Source organism: Trichomycterus rosablanca, chromosome 7, assembly GCF_030014385.1.
Source record: "Trichomycterus rosablanca isolate fTriRos1 chromosome 7, fTriRos1.hap1, whole genome shotgun sequence".
Taxonomy (NCBI): Eukaryota; Metazoa; Chordata; class Actinopteri; order Siluriformes; family Trichomycteridae; genus Trichomycterus; species Trichomycterus rosablanca.
Window position 1 is genome coordinate 37,250,569 of NC_085994.1, and position 17,558 is coordinate 37,268,126.

At 40.2% G+C, this 17,558-nt stretch overlaps 2 protein-coding genes across 2 annotated transcripts; one reads left to right on the plus strand and one right to left on the minus strand.

Moving 5' to 3' along the window:
- Nucleotides 1-2,166: 2,166 nt before the first annotated feature.
- On the plus strand, nucleotides 2,167-5,992 carry nudt18 (nudix (nucleoside diphosphate linked moiety X)-type motif 18). Its single transcript, XM_062999370.1, has 3 exons — nucleotides 2,167-2,336; nucleotides 2,504-2,717; nucleotides 4,302-5,992. The coding sequence occupies exons 1-3, from the start codon at nucleotides 2,175-2,177 to the stop codon at nucleotides 4,934-4,936; spliced, it is 1,011 nt and encodes a 336-aa protein (XP_062855440.1). The 5' UTR covers nucleotides 2,167-2,174; the 3' UTR covers nucleotides 4,937-5,992.
- fhip2b (FHF complex subunit HOOK interacting protein 2B) lies at nucleotides 5,822-16,307 on the minus strand. Its single transcript, XM_062999371.1, has 17 exons — nucleotides 16,185-16,307; nucleotides 14,662-14,740; nucleotides 14,029-14,198; nucleotides 13,339-13,443; nucleotides 13,018-13,137; nucleotides 12,750-12,932; nucleotides 11,589-11,785; nucleotides 11,006-11,123; nucleotides 10,841-10,917; nucleotides 9,343-9,541; nucleotides 9,061-9,230; nucleotides 8,852-8,974; nucleotides 8,651-8,741; nucleotides 7,649-7,792; nucleotides 7,407-7,547; nucleotides 7,008-7,108; nucleotides 5,822-6,824 (listed from the first exon to the last, which is right to left on the minus strand). The coding sequence occupies exons 1-17, from the start codon at nucleotides 16,233-16,235 to the stop codon at nucleotides 6,674-6,676; spliced, it is 2,220 nt and encodes a 739-aa protein (XP_062855441.1). The 5' UTR covers nucleotides 16,236-16,307; the 3' UTR covers nucleotides 5,822-6,673.
- Between the last annotated feature and the right edge of the window lie 1,251 nt (nucleotides 16,308-17,558).

Here is a 17,558-nt window from a genome sequence, read left to right on the forward strand (position 1 = left end):
TTCTCTCTCAATAGAACAATCAGTGGTTCAAATTAATATATTCCTTTAGTGTAACATATCCACTAGTTGCAAAGCTTAAACATAATTATTTTTTATTTTATTTAAAAGGGCAAGTAGATGTAGACTACTAGGTAACTTAGTTGACAGGTAACATAGTTGACAATTTCCCTATTTTGACCCATAACTTCAGTGGTAGACCTTGCCTGGCTGACCACATGTCATTTCTTGAACAGAATAATGTCTAATTTGAACATACATTTGAATTAAAATTATTAAACAAATTGTAACCATAACAATGTATGTAACATAGTTGACGGTCAATTAATATACTCATTGACAATGTTCTATTATAGATAAAATATTTAAAAAAATAAGAGGACATTCACCACAGTTTGTTCAATATGCCCTCCACAGAGAAAAATTATATCATGTAATGCTGGTCACATAGTTTTAGAACAAACCATTTTTGAGTTGCTGAGTGGAGTTCTGTTAGTAACATAGTTGACAGAACTTTTGCGGACAATAATAAATAAATATATTTAAATTATTTAAAAGAGATATTTAAAATATAAAATATTACTTTTCTTTAGTATTTAAACTATTGAAATAAATTTAAAAAAAAAGATGTTGATGCCCTTAATAATTTTATTCATTATTTTGAAACCAAGGCATCCTCAACTTAAAAAACAGACACAGCAAAAACTGTTCATTTAGGAACATCATGACAAATTTCAAGCTAAATGAAGCATAGGATGCACATAATGTTTTTGTGATATTACAACATGTTTTCCATTAATAGGTAAAATATGAAATTTTTAAAGAAAATTGTTAGAATAAATATCATTATTATCACTGGACATGGAATGTACCCCAAATTATAGAATGACTCATGTAATTATATACATATGTGTGTGTAGTATGAAATGTAGATGTGCAAAGGTTTCTCCTACCTTCCAAAATATTCAGAAGGTGGATTAGCTACTTTAAAATAAACCAATAGATGTGAGTTAGTGAATTAATTAATGAATGAGTGAGTAAACAATGTGATTTGTGCTGCAGTTAACTGGCGCCCTGTTTAGGCGCCATTCTTGCCTTGTACCCAGAGTTTTGGGGTAGTACTGGACGCACCGCGACCCATAACAGTTGGACGTGGTTAATTTAAATAAATAGACGAACGAATAAAATAATTTTATTTTGTCTCTAGATTTACAGAACTAATTTGCACTTCAGCGTCACCGTTGTTTAATGCAGGTAAATTATTTTGCCTCGGTCGGTTGCTAACTCAGCTCTGACCGTTCCGTGTGTCAACATCTCTGTGGGGCCATTTTGTAAGTATAATATGTTTATAAATCTTTTATACGTATCGTCATTAATATTGTAAGGCTTAGTGTTATGTATTACTTCACGCTAAACTACAGAGCTGTGAGTTTACTAGCTTATTCACCAAAAACAACTGAGCAGCTGTTAGCTTACGGTCGCCAATTTTGTAGTCCGTTTGGGTGAACTACATATCCCATGCAGCAACGTGAACGACGAATCAGACGTTGATTCCTTTTAATGATTCGACACATTAGTTCAATACACTAAAAGGATTCAAATCCTTACTGCGACTCCTTAATTGATTCACCAGAGAGTTTGATTTAAATTAACTTTCTATTTGATGGCGTGGTAGCAGCAATTTAAAGCATCCATTCCACCTTCTGACGTGTTTTGGGAGGTCATAGAAAACTAGAGTACATTGAGGTAATCTAGGTAGACACAAAGAACATGCTAAACTCCTCACAGTGACAGAAGGCAGTGTTTGAACCCAGGTCCTCAGGACCCTTTTGCTTTACGACACCCACTCCAACTGCTGCATCACCCGGGTGCTCCGGTTTCCTCCCACAGTCCAAAGACATGCACGTGAGGTGAATTGGAGATACAAAATTGTCCATGACTGTGTTCAATATAAACTTGAGAAGTGATGAACCTTGTGTAACGAGTAAGTACCGTGTGTCTGTCATGTACGTAACCAAAGAGTGTAAAACATGACGTTAAAATCCAAATAAAAACAAAAAAACAACAACCAAGTCATAAATTCATTGCTATTATCTGAACAGAGCTCGTCTGACAGGTGTTTGGGGTTCAAGTGGCAGCAGAGCAGCGCAGAGTTGGTGCCCGTGTGCATAGGCATCATGGGCTCTGGTGCTGAAGCTCTGGAGGAACGTGTGGAGAAGATGCTAAATGGAGAGGGGCTTGAGGTCACTGATCTTGACTTGATGACTGACCAGCTGCAGGCAGTGACACTGAGGAAAACTGTGTGCTATATTGTGAGTGCAGTCATTTTCAACGATAAGGTGAGTGTAGTTGCACCTGACCTCACGTCTGATCTTTTCTCTTAGAAAAACATTAAGGATTCAGTCACAGAAAAAGAGCAGTTGCAGACATCAGTGAGATTCCAAGCATGTGAACTCTTAAGTTTTACTTTCATGTGTGGTTGATGGGCTGTGACTGTGTGTTGTAGGGGGAGGTGCTGATGGTGCAGGAGGCCAAGCCGCAGTGTTACGGTCGCTGGTATCTTCCTGCAGGTCGTATGGAGGTGGGTGAGAGTATCCACGAAGCTCTGTGCAGGGAGGTAAAGGAGGAGGCAGGTCTAGACTGTGAGCCAATTACCATGCTGCTGGTGGAGGAACAGGGACAGCAGTGGATCCGCTTCACCTTCCTCGCCCAGGTCAAAGGTCTGAGCATTTAACACTATTAACATTTATAGCATATTAACATTTATAGCATATTAACAGTCATAGTAATTGCCCCCTTCCTGGTTGCCTTTACTAATGTATATATATATATATATATATATATAAATCAATCTCAGAATACATTTTATCTGACCATCCACCTATGCACCCGCCATGTAAAAATACCTGCCCACTCTTTGCAGTACTGCTTTAAACTGATACACTGCAAGATTAATGTAGATTACTTGTTTCAGGTCTCACCTTAGCACCTCTACCAGGTTGAAGTCAGGACTTTGAAGTCAGGCCACTCTAAGACTGTATTTTCACGTATTTAGAAGAAACATATGTATTATGAATCACTCATAAGCTGCATAACCTCATTACATCTCACCTTCAGCTCATGGACAAATAACCTCTCATACTTGTGAACAATTTTCTTATAGAGAGTAAAATGCATCAGTTTCCAAGACGTGCACACATTAAATGCTGTATGTTTTTTGGCATAAATCATGAGGCACCTTCCCACAGACATTACTTTTTATAAATTTCAGATCATTACTGATCTTGTTTCTCTTGTTAAGCTTTTTTCCCTTTGATATCCTTATATGAACTTTTAAGGGCGGCACGGTGGCTTAGTGGGTAGCACTGTCGCCTCACAACAAGAAGGTCCTGGGTTCAACCCCCAGGTGGGGCGGTCCGGGTCCTTTCTGTGCGGAGTTTGCATGTTCTCCGCGTGGGTTTCCTCCGGGTACTCCGGTTTCCTCCCACAGTCCAAAAACATGCCACCAGGTTAATTGGAAACACTGAATTGTCCTATAGATACCTAGCCACTAGATGCACTAGTGCATTGTAGTGCCGGTCCCAAGCCCGGATAAATTAGGGAGGGTTGTGTCAGGAAGGGCATCCGGCGTAAAAATTGTGCCAAATCAATGAGCGATCATGAGGATGACTCGCTGTGGCGACCCCTGAAAAAAGGGAAAAAGCCGAAAGAAGAAGAAGAAGAAGATCCTTATATGAACTTTTATTTTTTACCTGGTATCCTTTTCATTGTGAAGTCATGCATTTTGACCATAGCTAAAACTAGAGACTCTTTAAAACCTCTCGTTGAGCCATTAAAATAGCATGCCACCCACTCCTGGGTTTCAACAGTTTGGAGAAAATGGCTCACACTGTGTCTCAGTGTAGTCCTAGAGCTTTGGAAATGGCTTTTCAGACATACTACATTTATTGCATTTAGCAAGGTTAGGAGCCCAAAAGTTGTTGGGATTCAAACCAGTGACCTTCTGATCACTAGTCCAGTACTTTAACCAGTAAGCTCCCGCTGTCTTAACATATGTTTAACTTACATGAATTTCCTTAGTTTTTGCATAGGTGTCCTTGAGTGTTTTGAAAGGCACCATAAACAAAATGGATTATTATTATTATTATAGTGTTCCTGTAGAAACTCTAAGGTGACTGCTTGAATTTAAAGGTACCGTTCAGGATTTCTTCGGTGTTGGTGAACAGTATTTCTTCGGTGTTGGTGAACAGTATTTGCTTTTACTTGTTTGCAGTCTTATCTGCAATCATTCTTTCTTTCACTAGGTGGCAGCCTGAAGACGACTGCTGAAGCTGATGCTGAGTCTCTGCAGGCTCAGTGGTGGGATCGAGAAGCTCCTCTGTCCCTCCGTGGCCGGGACATTTTGTCTCTCATTGATGCTGGATTCAGGTATCGAGAGACGGTTCGATTTCCTGTTTGCCTGCCGGTCAACCTACCGTGCGCTGTGGTCTGTCAGAGACTGCTCCTCACCTTCATCAGTAACACTCACTCTGAACCTTCTAATGAGGAGAGTTTATGGCTGCTTTTAACCAATCACAGCACTGATAGTGAGACACACACTGATCTTCCTGTAGCTGTTTCAGAGAAAGCGTACCCAGTCACAGTGGCGACTTACAAACTTATCCGGGAGTGCTTTCCTTCATCCTGTAAGACACTAAACATGAATGTGCATGGAATTCTGGGAGTGCAGCATGATGGCAGAGTTCACGGGCAAACAGACGGCATTTGTTTCAATATGCTTGTGGCCCTGGATCATGCAGAGGATGAGGCGGTGCCTGGCAGTCCACCGCCACTGGAAAACAAGAGGTTTACATGGCAAGAAGTGACCAATCAGATCCTGAAAAGGAAGATACTGAGTAGGATAAAGGACAGGACACTACTCCCAATGAACAGCCTCTGAGACCTGGTTGTGATGAGGGTATCCTCATTTTTATTTCGTTTTTTCCCTCTCGACTCCACATCTATTAGCCGTTTAATGCCGTTGCCCTTCCTGATGCAACCCTTGTTGTTTTATCCGAGCCTGGGACCAGCACTGATAAATAATGCACCTCCCAATGACTATGCAGTTCAGCCATCTCTGGCCAGCTAAGACATAGCCAATCATGTCCGTGTAGACGCCCGACTGGCCGGTAACACTGCTCAAATTTGGCATAGTAAAAAACTCTAAGGTGACTGCTTGAATTTACAGGTACAGTTCAGGATTGGGCTGGTGAACACGGTTTGCTTTTACTTGTTGGCAGTCTTATCTGCCAACTTAATTATCTTTTAATTAACTAATGTAAAGGCAATTAGCAGTGGGCAGTTTTGCTATATGTATTGTTCCTTATTACCTCATTAGCTCTTAAGTTCTAATTGCAGCTTTGTTAGCGCCTACAGAGACATGATTGGCTATGTCTGAGGGTGGGAGGTACAGTCAAATACAAGGGATTTCTCATCGCTGCTGCAATTGTGGCCTCTGCTGGCTGAGCGTCTGCACAGAGATGGGAGATAATGGAGATCAGTGCTGACTTTCCATATGCAGTACTGATCCCTGTGTGAACCCGTCTTGCACAGATTAAATGTAATGGACCTTCATGAACCTGTATTTAGATGATGAATATTATCCAGTTTCATTTTAATACCTGTGTTCCTGTGATATTTGCACCAGTACAACATGCAAGAACCACAACAGCCTGTTGATGCACATGAGCCGTCTGTACTCAGTAATAGAGACTCAGAACATCTTTAATACTAATGATGGGGGTGTTGCATAGTAATAACAATAGATAACTAAAGTTGCAATAGATTAAAGACACCACACCTTCACTCTCACCTCCTGAAAGGAGAAAGGTCAGGAGGAGTCAAGACTACCAGACATTTAATGTTATGAAATATATATAAATATATGTAATCAGTATGTATACATACTCTATCACACTGAAAAGATGATGATGAATAAACAATACCATTTAGCATACTTCTTTTAAAACCACAATCTTAATAATAACATAACTGAAACATAGCATCGGTTCATCTCTCACAAATGTTCATTTTAAAAATGAATTTAAAATATTAATGAATCCAGTCTACCTTTAAAAATTATTCATTTCATTTTATCTTCTACCACCACTTCCTTCTGGTTAGAGTTGTAGTGGGTCCAGTTCCCCCAGAATCACTAGGCATAATGCAGTCACACACCCAGGACGAGACACAGCCAATCAAGTCTTCTAAAGATTGTGTAAGAGGCACTCGGGTGGTGCAGCGGTCTATCATGCTAGCCAACCATCACTGAGATCTGGGTTCAAATCTCAGCTGTGCTATAGGCCTGTCGGACGTCCACACAGACATGAAGTGTGTTAGGATCATAAGCCGAACACGTAAAAAGCAGAATAGCACTTTGGTGCTCTAGAACAGTCGACACACTGAATGTCATTCATTATCAGCATGAATTTGTTGTTTCATGCCTAATTAAGTTTAAGGCACTGGATGTTTTAACAGCTGTGATGTAGCAGTAGATTCAATAGAACTCGGTACTTTGTAAAGAAGGCTGTTAAAACGCTGCAGATGATTTTTACACATTTGCCGAAAGTGCCGCATGCCAGTGTATTGCACCCTGCAGACAGTCCCATCTTTGTGCAAACAGATGCGAGTTGAAGCTCTACAGACCCGGAGATTCAGTCCTGTCCTGTATAAGGCCCGCGAGTGGCTCCTGATCACCCAGAGGGAGTTTGACGAAAGCAATAGCTGCCAGCTCCTTACAGAACTCCTCCAACACTATTACTCCCTTTAAAAGTGTTGCATGATCCATCCTGGACAAAAATACAGAGGAGATTTCTTACTTTTTATAGGCTTTGTTACATACACACTACAGTCTGTGTTACGTCTACTATTATTTTCATTTCGTTCATTTTCACGTCGTCTGGTTTTACATAGCCTTGACATTGCACTGTTTTTCCATATAAATACTAAAGCAAATAAATTTAGGGCATTACACAGTCTCCTCCTCAAGGCCCATCAGCTGTTTTCTGACGTTGATAAGTCTCTGAGTGAAGTTTGGGATGTGCTGGATCCTCTGCATCAGCTCTCCAATCACCTACAGCGAAACACAAAGGTATATTAACATTAAAATAACAGCTCATTTTAGCAATTATAGTATAATAAATAATTTCCAGTAAAAATGTGGGAGCTTTATTACAAACTCTGTATTTAATACTATAATGTCTTGTGTTGCGCAACCCGAACACCCCAAAACAAACACTGTCTGACCAGCAATAGTTAAAGGAGCACATCAATAGAAGTATCCCTAATACATTCCTGTCCCCAGTGACTATAGAAGCTCAGATTTTGGACCATGTGAGTGTCTGTGCACAGACGTGAGAGAGAAGACTGACCCGGACAAGCGTCGAGAAAAGCGAGCGAGCACCAGGACTCAGGTTGATGTACGGGTCCAGCAGGTACTCATGAAGATGAGGGTGAGGAAAGACCGCCAGCTGTGATAGTACAGACGTCACCTGCAGGTTCAGCTCATACGGCTGGAACACACAGAAGTAAATGAGTGTGTTCCTCACAGTGATATACACGATATAAATCCTAGCATTGGAATTCACTAGCTGTCATGTGAGTGAAATGATACCTGTTCCAGTATTCGTGCTGTCCTGTCAAACAGCACTTTGAGAAAGTGTCCTTCATAGAAGTCTGTGCCAGGGGAAGTGACTTCAGTGGTTTTGGGGGTGTCCGGCCAGCCCCAGTCTGCTGACACAGCTGAACACTCTTTCAGCTGTATAGAGCGCAAGAGCACTTTTATAACATTAATTAAAGTTTGAAAAAAGCAAAGTTACTTCAAATCAAATTAGTAAATTCAAACACAATCAAGATTTGTGTTTTAAAGTCACATAAAAATAAAGGGGGAAGAAGCACCTGAATCTAAACAGAGTAAACCGATGAAGGCTAATCCAAATAAAATTTGTTTTAAATCAAATTTTACAGATTTTCAGACTTTACGCAACCCTCCTTATTTTATCCGGGCTTTGGACCAGCACACTGACAATCGCACCTCCCGACAGGCTGTTCGGCCACACCCCCACTCAAACAAAGCCAATCATATCTGTGTAGGAGCCTGGCCAGACGAGAGCACCACTGAGATTCGAACCTGGTCTCATCGGTTCAGGAGGGTCCTGGTTAGGGTCGCGGTGGCTCCGGCTTCCCCAGAATCACTGGGTGCAATGCAGTAACACACCCTGGACAGGATGCCAATACATCATGAGGCCTCAGCCCCCACCCCCCAAACATAGTCAATCATATGTGTATGTAAACGCCCAACCGGCCAATAACACTGTTAGGGATTCAAACCCTGAATCCCAGCGGTAGAGGGTTAGCGTAATTTACTGCTGCACCCCCTGAAGGCTACTACCCCCCTGAAACTAATTATAAGTAGTACTTTTTATTCTTCATGTTACGCTCTACTGGATGGGTGGGAGGTTGGATGGCATTTTATGGGGGGTTCACTTAATGAATCTTGCCTAGGATGCGAAATGTGCTAGAGCTGGTTGTGCCAGACATTGTTTGTTCACATTGCTGCCCTTTCAGTAAATATGCAAAGAAATCCATTGTTACATAGCAACTGTAAGTGACTTACCGATTTCAGTGCATCATGGACATATGTGTCATATCCTGCTCCCTGCACGTGCTGAGATGTTTTTGCCTCTTGAGGTACCAAGCAAAGAAAGCTATAAAAAGCAGATGATCATTAAATCTGTTGTGAATCTGAGGTGTCAGCAGCATTTAAAAAAAACTGTAAAACCAACACAATGGCCAATCAAGGCAGTGTTTGCTTCACCTGTTAACAGTTTCACCAATCTGCATGTGTGTACTGGACTTCCTCTCCTCTCTGGACAGAGACAGCAAAGACTCAGTGCCACTGAACTCACAGTCTGGGAAGAAGGGGTCCTCCTCCAGCTCCCTGAGACAGACCAGGAACACACAACATAAATGAAAATGTATAGTGGCTTTATTTCTGTTCTATAAGAATATTTCTTTTCTTCTCACTGGGACTCCTCCAGGAACTCAGGATCTGCTGCTGGTCTCTCATCCCCACACCCTGAACCTGGTAACCTATAGGAGCGGCTCTCCAGGTTCCGTAGCACCAGATTGGTTAGGATGTGTCTGTCTGGCTTCCTCAGGAGCTCCTCAAATAGCCGCAGAGCCGTTATGCTGATCTACAGATAAAAACAATAAAGAATTGTTGTATAAACACCTTACAGGAGGCAGAAGACCATACACGTAACCAATCCCACAGCAAGCAGAATCAGAATATTACAGTAAGAGCACCTCATCTGAGATGTGGTCGCAGCGCTCGATGAGATGGTAGCGCAGAACATGTGTGTGCGAAGGTATGATTGTCCTCTGCTCATGGTGGGTGTCGCTGCCCAGCATGAAGTGCACCAGCTCGTGCATCAGGAGTGCAGAGTTTATGTGACGCACACAGCAGGACAGCAGAGCGGTGTGAACCAGAACTCCAACCTCTGACCTGCATTGCCACAGAGAAAGAGGATAAAAGAAAGATGTTTTCACTTATTCTGCGTTGTGAGGAACTGTTTTAGTAACAAGTCAAAAAAGCCAATAGTTTAAGCACCCTATTGATCAATGGAAGAGGTAGCACCCTCACGTCTTTATAGGCTTGGTTAAGGATTAGAAATGACAGAAACTACATTTATTAGTGATGTCTAAGTAGATACAGCTACTTCACTGTAGAGGTCTAGAACTTTCTTTAGTTGGACCTGGTTAGTTAGTAAACTTAGCAGTAGATCCAAATTGGGAAAGATTTTTACTGCCACCCCCTGACATTTGACAGACACTAGGTGTTTCCATGCTGTATGTAGGTGCCAATTCATCCTGCAATGACAGTAAGACAGTAATTACATGGTAGTGTGTGTTGTACAGGAAGTAGTGTTCAGTGCAGGTACAGCAGTGTTGCTGGGATCGTCAAAGTTTGATTGTTTAGGTGGGCATGAGTGGCTTAGAGGTCTAATGAGCTAGCCCATCCTGCTGAGATCTACTTTCAAGCGCTCATCTTAAATCCCAGATGGTAATATTGACCTAGCCGGGCATCCAAACAGGCACGATTGGCTAAGGGAGATCAACTGGGCTTCATATGTGGCACTGTACAGTTGTGACCTCTGCTGTCTGGTTGAGGCACCTGTACTAGCAGTGGGGTAGGTGTAGGATTTACAGCATCTTCCTCCATATGAGCTACACCTCCCTGTAAGATTTTGCTACTGGCAAATAAAAAATTGCAGTCACTGCATATCAGCGGGGGTGTGTGAAAGCCTCAGCTCTCTGTGGCCAGCGCAGGGGTGGTACAAAATTGCATTAGGGGAATTGGCAATGATCAGATTTGGAGGAACAATGGAGAAATGTTGATACAATAATGCCAGAACACACACGGCCATTTCATTATCCGGTTAGTGTCAGTGCACAAATAGCATCTGGTCAGTGGGGCTCCTATAGAGGTCACTTTCCATTGCTGGATGTGGTAAAGCTAAGGGACAAGGTGTACAGAGCAACAGATGGGCCACATTCAGTAATTGGACACCCAAAAAGTGCATAAAAAGAGCAATACATCTACATACAATATTGGTGAACCTAATAGTCTCTGGTGAGATGATCCAACTTTTGTCTTACTAAATTAATCATCAGAATAATCTTCTATTTTAAATATCTACTGCAGCAATAACTGATGAACTGTTTTAAGTTTTATATTAATTGGACAATGCAATTTGACCAGGGGGCTTCAGCTTTTCCACAGAATTGTGTTTACTTGACGCACATCTGTAGCAGCTGAGGCTGGACGACTCCGGTAAGCCACTGCTGATGAAGAGCTTTGGCGAGTTTAACAGCGAGTACCTGCACAGAAAGAGTCCGAATAAAGTACTGCACTCCAGATGGTGTATTATGTGCCATGATGTGACAATCAGCCCTTTTGGTGTTTTACCTTTGGTGCTTCGTTAACGAGCTGGTCACAGAAGTCGAGCCAGCAGAAGAACCTGTCTACATGCTCCTGAGCGGGAAACGCCTGGCTCTCCTCTGCACAGCCCGATGACAAGTGAGTCCTGCCAAAACAAGCTTGCTTATACATACTGTTGGAGAATAATACAAAGTTAAAGTACATTTGAAATTCATCACCTGTGTTATCCACTAGAGGCTGAAGGAATGAATAAATGAATGAATGATTTCTTTTGGCTGCTGCCGTTCGCGGCCGCCACAGCAGATCAATCGCCTGCATACTTGATTTGGAACAGTTATTATGATGAATGCCATTCCCGAAACAACCCTGCTATTTTCCCGTGCTTAAAAGAGGCATTAAGGGTGCACTGATGTGCCCCACTCCTCCACACCCCCAAAAATAGCTAGGTTCCATAATACCTTGCGACTTATGTATTTGTGAGCCCAGCCCAGAATTCGAACCCCCCGGAGACGGAATAGTGCACAAACTGATTTTATTTTTAAGTTCTATTTGCGTTTATGTTTTGGGGAGCTAAAATAAACTAAGATAAAATAAACTCTTGTCACCATACCTCCACTGTTTGGTGCAATAGCTGTGCAGATCCTCTGGGTGGAGTGTGGTGGGAATAGAGATGTAGAGTTCACACACTCTCTGAGCCAGCAGGTCACACAGTGGCGTTTCTTCTGCCAGCAGCTTAGAAATGTCCTCCTGAGGAATGTTCATCAGCAACACCATACTCTCCATCGCCCTCAGCGCTACACGACTTTTCTGCAACATAACACATGGGGTCTTGAGGTCTTATGCTTGCAGGGGACATGTCATGTCAGTTCCGGGATTTTCTGTGACTGAATGACAAAAAACTTTTACTTATAAGTTCGTGGTGGGTTTTCTGAAAATATGACCAAAATTGCTGGGTCAGAAATATACATACAGCCAATTACATCAATAATATAATGGTATAGAAAGCCCTATAATGGCATGACCTCTTTAATAATTGGCAGTAAGTATAATTTCAGACACCAGGTTCCTTGTGTTCTTAATAGCGCTAGTTTGACCTCACCCAACAAAACGATATCAAACAGTAGTTGGAAAGGAAACCCAAAGTGTTACCCTATGCTGAGAGAAAATGTGTCTGAATTAACAGATGTAATTCAAACACTAAAATGCTGTACATCAGAAGCTACTAAAACATTAATGACGCTGTTTACAGTCAAGCAAGCATTCATTATTATTAGCTTTAAGACTATCAGCTTAGAGACTATCAGCTTAAAGAATGAAATAAGCACTGTGCCACCCATGTCCCAGAAGATTTAGCAGCAAATAATTGGCAGATAGGCGTTCGATGGTGCAGCGGTCTACGCTAGCCAACCACCGCTGAGAACTGGGTTTGTATCTCAGCTGTGCTATCGACTGGCCAGGTGCCTGTACAGAGATGGTGAACAATAGAGAGCAGTGCATGCTCTCAGTGTGAAATCGTCACTGCCGGCAGGTGAAAAAAAGCTGGCAACTGCACATGTGGTACGGCCCTTTTTGATCAAGGTCACGATATGCAGCAGTGGAGGAATGATGCAACTTCGTAAACTTGGTAATTGGATACGACCATATTGGGATAAAAGGGTAAAATGCATTAATACAATATTAAAAAAAGAAAAACATGAAGTCTGGCCACAAGACATTAGGACCTTTCTAACACGACAACTCCATCTGGCCTCACAACAAATCAGAAACTCACCTGACTTTTTCCAAGCTGGACGAGGAGCTGGATGAGGCCTGTGCCTGGCTGACATGAGCTCTGTGACACAATGGGGCTAGACAGAGAGGATGAGCCCTCCAGACTGGCTGCTCCAATGGCTTCTTCTTCCACACTGTCTTCCGAGGCAGAGCTGGATTTCTGCACTTGACATTCTTTGGTAATCTATGATATAGAAATTGTGAATGAATTCACAGTCATTAACATATTAATATATGTTGCTTTCTAAAATCTGCAATAATTCGCACACCTCTAGGATGTAGTTCAGGACGTATGGGTCTTTCTTCACTCGAGAACAAACGGAAAAGAGAAACTGAGACTCCTCTTTCTCTGTTTGGGAGTCGGGGAGTCCACACAGACGAATCAGTTTCTGTAGTGAGAGAACGTTAAAGAAATAAAACATCAGAAAACATCAGAATGGCTGTAACACCCACACGAAGCACTGTAATACATGAGTGTAATACATTTGATCCTAATTTAAAGGTTGACAAATAATTAGTCACAAAGACCTACACATTTTATTTTGAATACCCCTTGATGCTGTATCTGCACCCACACAAGCACTTCTCACCTGCACAGGTCGATACACATTAATCATATGAAGCATGGGCTTCTGTATCTGTGCTAGGAGCTTGGAGAAAAACAGCAAGACCTGCTGGCTCATTCCAGGAGGATACTGTACAAAAATAGAAGATCAGCAGGTCACTGTGGTGAGCAGACACTCGTCGGGTCTACATCATTTGACGTATACAAACACTATATGGCCAAAAGTATTTGGACACCTGACTACGAGCTTATTGGACATCCCATTTCAAAAACAAATGGTTCTAAAATAGAGTGACCTCTGTGATCTTTTCAGCTATAATAACAGCCACTATTCTGAAAAGGCTTCTTACAAGATTTTGAAGAATGTCTGTGGGAATTTATGCCCATTGAGACTTTCTTGATTAACATCAGTGCCCAGCCATACAAAATCTCTTTTGAATCAATTTAAGTTCCGAAATTGTTCAGTGGGGCTAATGTCAGGGCTTTGTGCAGGCCACTGGAGTTTCCTTACACCAAGCTTTTCTACATGTCATGCTGGAACAGGAAACAGCCTTCCTTAAACTGTTGCTGCGAAGTTGGCTGCATATAATTGTTTTATAATGTATTTTTACATCGGTTAGCAATTGGTGTGGCGGTAACACATTAATTCAATAAGCTGAAGGAGTGTCCCAATACTTTTTGTCCATATAGTGTATACAAGTGTGTAGGTCTTTGCCTGTGCTTTTCCCAGTGTGCAGAGCGTCTCCAGCAGTTTGTGTTGAATAAGGTACTCCATGCAGGGCCCAGTCTCCTCAACGTCTTGCTGCCTCTCCTCATACACCAGAATATCCAGCATCTGCTTCAGCCTCCAGGGGATGTCTGTCTGCTTCACCGGCCGTGTTTCATCTATACAGCAAAGTGGAATCCAATGATATAGATGCATTATAGTACACACACGCTGGATTCATGGATATAAACAAGATTAAGAATTTCCAGGGAGCTGGTCACTTTAAATATACACATAACATTTAAAAGTGATTTTGTTAAAAAGTTTAGCTCAGAACATAAACTTCATATTACTTGAATTTAAATCTAGCTGCTTGCACCACACCCAATCTGACCAAGAAGAGCGGCAGATCATGTAATGCCCCTAACCCTCACGGCTCAAGAGGCAGCACAGAATGGCTGACCCTGCGCTCAGACCCCAGCTTGCAATCAAGCAGTGATTTGAGGGAAAAAAGTATTTAATTGTATTTACATCCAATATGACAAATAAATGCACTCTGTTCTATTCTAATTAAAGTGCACATACTTTATCCATATGATGTATTTATTAACATCCATGTGTTTGTGCTGTCTTGAGCATTACCTGTAGTTTCTATGTAATAGTTGGTTATTCCTTTCCAGTGATCAACAAATGAGTCTAGCAGATTGACTGATGGCTCCCTCTGAAACAGACAAATTCAGTATGTACCAGAACAAAGATTAGAGTAGGGAGCTGGAGAAAATGGCAAAAATATTTCATATTATGTAAAAGACCATTTCACTTAGTTTGCTGATTCTCATCACCATCATCAACAGAACAAATTAAGTCATATGAGGGAAATACCTTTCACTGTTATATTTTAGTATATACGTGTATATATATATACATATAAACATATAATTCAACAAGCAGCAGAAAAAATAAACAAATGTGTCAATATCAGATGTTACCTAGGGATCCATTAATTCAATAATTATCGCTAATATTCCAACCTAAAGCATTTTGCGGTAATACTGTCTGATGGAACAATGACAACAAAGAAACCAACAACCTTTACACATGCACTGCAGCCATAAAAACTTTTGACATTTGGCAGAAAGAAACTTTAGGGAGGTATGATTTTTTTTTTGCTTTAAATGTTTAATTGCAATATTTTATTATTTTGCTGAAAATGAAAATGCATCCACAGTGCGCTCATATAAATAAGGTCAGTCAAACTGCACATGTAAGACTAAGCCAAAAGCATTGCGACTCAGTAACAATATCAAAGATTTGTCACTTTGAGCCATTTATCAGCCCCTTCACATCCCAAGATTATTAACAATTGTTCCTAAGTATAAAATATAAATCCAACCAATTTTGCTTATTGTATGGATAAAGTAAAAATAGGTCAGGGTCACAAAATCGAATAATAAGTGTAAGAAATGTACATGTGTATGTGTAATAAAGAACACAAAACACACACATTGCATTAAAGAATAACATTTAAAGAAGTGTTTTGGATAGGGACGTTTGTGTTCCAATCATTCAGCCAGAGACAAAATAGCAGAAATCCAAAGATTGTCATGACATGCAGGTACTGTATAGGATTTACTGTAGAAGTCACTGTGTTTTACATTGCATGACCAGGGAGCAAAAATGTGTCTTTTTGTTAAAGAAATATTTCAGGAAAAACAGCAAGTGTTTGTACAAAGTTCAGACTTGCAGGACTTGATGAAACCTGCAGGAATGTCCTTCAGATCCTCTCCTACAGATCCTGGTAAAGATTACTACAATCTACTGTTTCCACAGAGCAGAAGAAACCAAAACAATCCTCCAAAACAAAACACCACATTACACCTAAATACTATATAATATATTATATTTACTCAATCAGGTCAAAGTCTTTTAGTTATTTGGAATTTATGTTGTTGAGTAGTTAGTTATCAATGTAAACAACCATTTTAAGACAAACTTTTTAGAACTTTACGTGAACAGGCAGTTTCTTTTTTGCTCATTTTCTGCACTTTACAAATAATTAAGCACTTTTATTAAACATGTCCAGTGTTGTTTACAAAGTTACTTGTGTGCTCGCTAATTAGCAACATAGCTCCCTTCCAAACTCATGAAAGTTAAAGTTTACTCACCGTTTCCAGAGCCTGCTGGAACAGAGTAGTCAATTTATTAAACATGTCCATTATAAAATGTCTTCTTAATAAATCTACTCACTTTAATTTAACATTAATTTCCACATTATAATGCTGTATGTAGCTAAGCTCAGCTGAGCTCAGCCCAGCACAGCTAGTCTGTTTGGATCCATTTCTGTTACACGTCAGTTCGCGTTACCGTGTGTCGAATGCCGCCATACTGACTACTTTAATTCACTATATAGGGTACAAAATAACAGCTTGCACAGCCAATCTAGTGCACTTCAAGTACTCCAGAGAGTAATTTGGTATTTACATTATTTATCTACCTAGTCAGGTAAGGGGCGTCGGATAAAGTTACAGGAGATAAAAAAAAGTTTTGTTTAATTAAAATTAAATATGAATAGAATAGTATAAAATTTAAAAAATATATAAAATATAACATAGCTAATATATTTATATTATATACATACTTTCAATACATTAAACTTTATGATTTAGATGTTAAATTAAATATTGCAGTTATTAGTATTATTTAGATTTATTTCACACAGAAACGTTTATGATGATAAATAAATATTAATACATATATATTTATTTGCAAAGTAAAAAAAATAAATAAATAACAACTGAAAGTGGTCAATTATTATTATGATGATGATTATTATTATTATTATGATTATGATTATGATTATGATTATGATTATTATTATTATGATTATTATTATTATTATACTATAATAGACTAGTATTAGACTAGTTGCTGGTTCAAGTCCCATTTCGGCCTTTTGACTTGGTGCGTATAAATATGAACAAATCAGTACATTAAATCATTCAGTGATTTGTACATGGTTGCTGAAATATCCAGGTGGATTATTTCACCAAGGGGCTCATCTTACCTCAGTTTACCATAAATAGAAACAGATAGATATGCTCTACCTCATGCTCCTGTTTCCTGACAGAAACCTTTTTTTTTCTTTCATTGCTCAGCTCATAAAATAGCTTAAAAACAAACACACATGAAAGTTGAACTAGTCAATTTAACCTGCTCTTATTTGTGAGTAAATGAATGATTGAATGAGTGAGTGAATGTTGTTCTTTAAAGGATTAAAACCACTGTGATCCAGGGTTCGAATCCCGACTGTTGTTATCTGCCGGTCAGTTGTCTACCTGTTCATAAAGTACAGGGTGTGTAACTGCATTGCACCCAGAGACTATGGTAAACTGGATCCATCAGAAATCTTACTATAATAAAAGCAGTGGTAAACCATGAAAACAAAATGAAAACATTATTTTATTATTATTATTCTATTGCTACTGTTGTTGTAAATGTAATTGTTACTGTTGAACCCGACCATGCTGTTCCTCTCTTTC

Excerpts from the sequence above, each read along its gene's own strand:
- nudt18 (XM_062999370.1), top strand. The coding sequence starts at position 2,175 with ATGGGCTCTGGTGCTGAAGCTCTGGAGGAACGTGTGGAGAAGATGCTA. Across the intron at positions 2,337-2,503 it reads CAGTCATTTTCAACGATAAG|GGGGAGGTGCTGATGGTGCA; the intron begins GTGAGTGTAGTT and ends TGTGTGTTGTAG. Across the intron at positions 2,718-4,301 it reads CTTCCTCGCCCAGGTCAAAG|GTGGCAGCCTGAAGACGACT; the intron begins GTCTGAGCATTT and ends TTCTTTCACTAG.
- fhip2b (XM_062999371.1), bottom strand. The coding sequence starts at position 16,235 with ATGGACATGTTTAATAAATTGACTACTCTGTTCCAGCAGGCTCTGGAA. Across the intron at positions 12,933-13,017 it reads TCCTGAACTACATCCTAGAG|ATTACCAAAGAATGTCAAGT; the intron begins GTGTGCGAATTA and ends TCTATATCATAG. Across the intron at positions 9,231-9,342 it reads GCGACCACATCTCAGATGAG|ATCAGCATAACGGCTCTGCG; the intron begins GTGCTCTTACTG and ends TTTTATCTGTAG.